The 4,072-nt window shown below is 45.4% G+C and overlaps 1 protein-coding gene across 1 annotated transcript; it reads right to left on the minus strand.

Annotated features, from left to right (window-relative positions):
• Window positions 1–416: 416 nt before the first annotated feature.
• RD3 (retinal degeneration 3) lies at window positions 417–3,189 on the minus strand. The gene is made up of 2 exons (XM_008943792.1): window positions 2,885–3,189; window positions 417–714 (listed from the first exon to the last, which is right to left on the minus strand). The coding sequence occupies exons 1-2, from the start codon at window positions 3,178–3,180 to the stop codon at window positions 417–419; spliced, it is 594 nt and encodes a 197-aa protein (XP_008942040.1). The 5' UTR covers window positions 3,181–3,189.
• Window positions 3,190–4,072: the final 883 nt, after the last annotated feature.

A 4,072-nucleotide genomic window follows, 5' to 3' on the forward strand; every position in this document is an offset into this window, starting at 1 on the left:
TCCTGTAAGCCTTACTCATATAACTGGCTGTCTTGCTTTCAGCAAGATTGGTCTAGCCAGCAGGTCTCACTAGCTTGGGCCAAAAGCTTTTACAGATAACTACATCCAGGCCAGAGGGCAAAGAAGACAGACATCACAAAACTAATTCATTTTCCACAAGAAAGCAGTAATAAAAATGATATAGTAGGTTAGCTTTGCCCTTAAGGTTACTGAGTAGCTACTAAAGTAAAGGAAAGGTGAGCATGTGTGGTAATAAAATGTGCCACGCACTGTGGGCATCAGCAGCAGTTCTGATGGATCTGGCTTCCAAAAGAGAGACAGGCAGGAAGAGAGATGGAAAAAAGAAGAAACAGTAGAGCTAGAAAAGGGTTAACTGGGCTTTAGAAAGATCACTAAAAACCTGATTTGGTATAAAGTCAGTAATCCTTGGCATTCCGAAATTCTGGCATGCTCCAAACCCTTCTGGTGGTCTGGGTGCCCCGTTCAACATCCTCAGAGATGGTCTTGATGTCGCTGATGAATGGGGAAATCCTGGATCGAGATTTAAATGTTGTTAAGGAGAAGCTGGATTTGGTCTTTGTGTTCCACTGCCTGGCGAGCTTCTTGGCCTCCTCCTCCTCTTTGATCTTCTCAGCAGCTTCCTGCAGGACAGTGCGGAAGAGACGCGACACTTCCTGCGCTTCTGGTTCATACTCAGCAATAACCTGCCGGAATCTGAAAGCACAGTCAAGGCACAGCTTTGATTAAACCTATCAGATTATGGATTGCTGCCAGGTCACTGTGCTAGGCTTGGAACTTGCACTTTCCTGCAAGGTGGGACTCCCTGGACTGCAGGGAATCACAACGAGGAGGGGCCGGGAAATTATGCTCAAGGTCTCTAAAATCACAAGCAAGCCAGAGAATATAAGGAAGCAATGAATCACTGTTTCTTCTCAGCACAAGAAATACCAGGGAACACTAAACAAAGGTAGAACATGGCAAGTTTGAAACAGAAGGAAGTGGTCCTTTCACACACCTATTAAATCAGAACTCAGTGCTATTAATAGCTTAAGAAATAAAATTATTAGACAAGTTTGTGGAAAATGTCCGGACCACTGCTAATTAAATATGATTGTCCAAATGCAAATCCTTGCCCAAATAGTCCCTGAACTGCTGCTTACCAGAAGCTGAGGATACATTAGGGAAAGTCCCACTGGACTTGCCCTGTTTCCAGTCCTTATTCCCCATAGCACGACCCAATGGCCGCTAGACAAACAAAAATCCTGTAAAGCTCTTCTTTGGTTATATGTTTGGTAGTCTAAGTGTGTAGAGACTGTGAGCATTTGGGTATTTATCTCCAACAGAACTGAACGAGGATGGAGAACAGTAGGATTGCACTGAAATAAGTGTAATACAGCAGAAGCTAGTAGAATAAGTTCTTGCCTCTTGAAGTTTTATTTATATGCCCTAAAAATGGAACAAGTTTAGTGCACTATGAAATTGCACTGCTTATTGGTGTACCAAAGGGTATCCAAGATAAAGACCGAAAGAAAACCCAAGATAAAACAAAAAGACACCTTCTGACTCTTTACAGTGGAAGCCTGGTATTGGACATACATCTTAGCATTATGCTATACCCCAGATATTCATTGTGCTTCTCTCACAGCGAGCAGTGGCAGCTGCGTGTACAGCTCTGGAGACACCAGCACTTGCATGGTGAGGGAACTTGGTATCAGCAGCATCCAATCAAGGTCAAGCCTTTCTCCATCTCTCATCCATCATCTTCTTGTTTTGAGTCCTTAGCCATTTCACTTGCTTCAGATGAATTCCTAATCTTTTTCCTCCACCTTCCAACCCCTCAAAAAAAAAAAACTGGAGACACCAGCACTTGCATGGTGAGGGAACTTGGTATCAGCAGCAGCTGATCAAGGTCAAGCCAGGAGTTTGACAAGACCTACCAAAGTTACCAAGATGTTCCTTAGCCATTTCACTTGCTTCAGATGAATTCCTAATCTTTTTCCTCCACCTTCCAACCCCTCAAAAAAAAAAACAAAAACAAACCCTTTACTATAGACTGTTGTGCTCTAGCACTTGAAAGGCTCAACAGAAGTCCAAGAGGCTGTGTCTACATCTATGCTGCAGAAGTCAGAAGCAGAATCTAGCTGTTAAAGCCAGCTTGCATGCTCCACCTGCATGCTGCTCCATGTCAAGGGTGTGGAAGGAGGGCAGTGGAATGAGAAGCATGCAGTCCCTCCTTTCTCTGGGAATACCTAGGTCACAGGCTGAAAAACACAACAGCACCTTTTGGCTAGACTGGACACTGGGGACAAATGCCTCAAAAGACCTACTGGGTGGATTACATTAAGAAAGAAAGACTCCAGTGAGAGTAAATAAACAGCAAAGCAGGTTGTTCAGAGACTGTGGAATCTCCACTCTTGGAGATACTCACCAATGGACAGGACAAGGCCCTAAGCAACATGTTCTAACTTTGAAGTTGGCTGTAATCCGAATAGAAGGTTGAAGCACACACCTCCAGAGGGCCCTTTAAACCTCAATTATTCTAAGATTCTAAAGACTGAAGCAAAAGCCATCACAATACTGGAATGGTAACTGTTCATTAGGCAAGGTAAAGCTTCTCTGGCTGCTCAAGAGCATAAAATACTCAAGCCAGTCCTGGAGTAAAATGGGTTTTAGTAACTTTTTGGTGGAAATAATATGTTAAACAGACTTAAAACATTAGATTTCCCTTATTCCACAAAGGCACTGCCCCAGCATAACTTCTTATACAGGATGCCAAGTTTTGGTTCTGGTGGTCCTAACAATTCTCACTCCCTCCTCACACACCATAAAGGGGGTGGGGGGGAGAGCAAAGAAAAGGTCTGTATTGTCACATCTTTTACTGTACCTGAGTATGACAGGTCCACAGTAGGAAGGATGTATTTTGGTACACATATCCTCCAGATGCAGCCGTTCTCCTGGGCTGATATCATAGCTCTGCTTTGGATAGCTGACCAGCCAGCTGTAGTCCACTCCAGTCTTGATCTTGCGATACTCGTTCTCCCGCTCACGCTGCTGCTTCTCTGCCTGCTTGATCTGCCAGTTCAGCTCCATCATTAGTGTCTCAACCACCATTTCTGTGGGGCTTCTCTGGGAAATGCAGTTTGGGGGCTCATTCCACCTGAACCAGGACGGCAGTGACATCGTGCTGTGTGTCTTTTGGTGGCAGTGGGTTGAGGGTAGGCAGGGAGAGAAAAAGAGCAGTGCCATCATCAGCACACCTCAGCTGAGAACATTCTCCCCCACACACCCACCCTCGACTCTTTGTTCACCTAAAAGTGCTACTGCATCAGCCAGCTGGAAGTAATTGGTGCTGAGCACCTTGAAAAGCCTCACCCATAGCAGCCAGGTTGTGCAAGTGCCATCGTCAACACACCTCAGCTGAGAACATCCTCCCCCACACACCCACCCTGGACTCTTGTTCACCTAGAAGTGCTACTGCATTAGCCAGCTGGAAGTAATTGGTGCTGAGCACCTTGAAAAGCCTCACCCATAGCAGCCAGGTTGTGCAGAGAGCAAGAGTGAAGAGACACAGTTTCCCATGAACTTCCAGTCCCCGTGTAATTAAAGTGACACTCACAGTTCTCATATCTGAAGTCAAGCTAAAAAGGATACCTTGGTCCCTCCAAGACAGGCTGGGAAGCATTCTCCTGCCCACACAGAAGAGCTGGGGGTAAGGCTCGACGATCTGCATACAACCTTGCAGCAACTCTACATGCAAAAACTTAATACACAAACTATTGTTGGGAGCCACATTCTAGCCAGCAGGAGATCCTTAGGGAGGAAGGTATGGAACAAAGTCATTAGCTATTGTATTTGTATTTAAACAAAATGGAATCCAAACCAGGCACTAGAGACATGAACAGGAGCAAAACAGCACCTGGGTTTTTTCCACACAGCACATCTCTATACCCTGTTGCTCCTTTCCATTGGCCTCCAGGGAGCAGGAGTGGGACAAATAATGCTTCCAGCTGCCATTGCCAAAAGGCTGCTGCTAGCAAGGCAAAGTCTCACCACTGAGACACAGACATAGAAG

Source organism: Merops nubicus, unplaced genomic scaffold, assembly GCF_000691845.1.
Source record: "Merops nubicus isolate BGI_N331 unplaced genomic scaffold, ASM69184v1 scaffold6167, whole genome shotgun sequence".
NCBI classification, from domain to species: domain Eukaryota; kingdom Metazoa; phylum Chordata; class Aves; order Coraciiformes; family Meropidae; genus Merops; species Merops nubicus.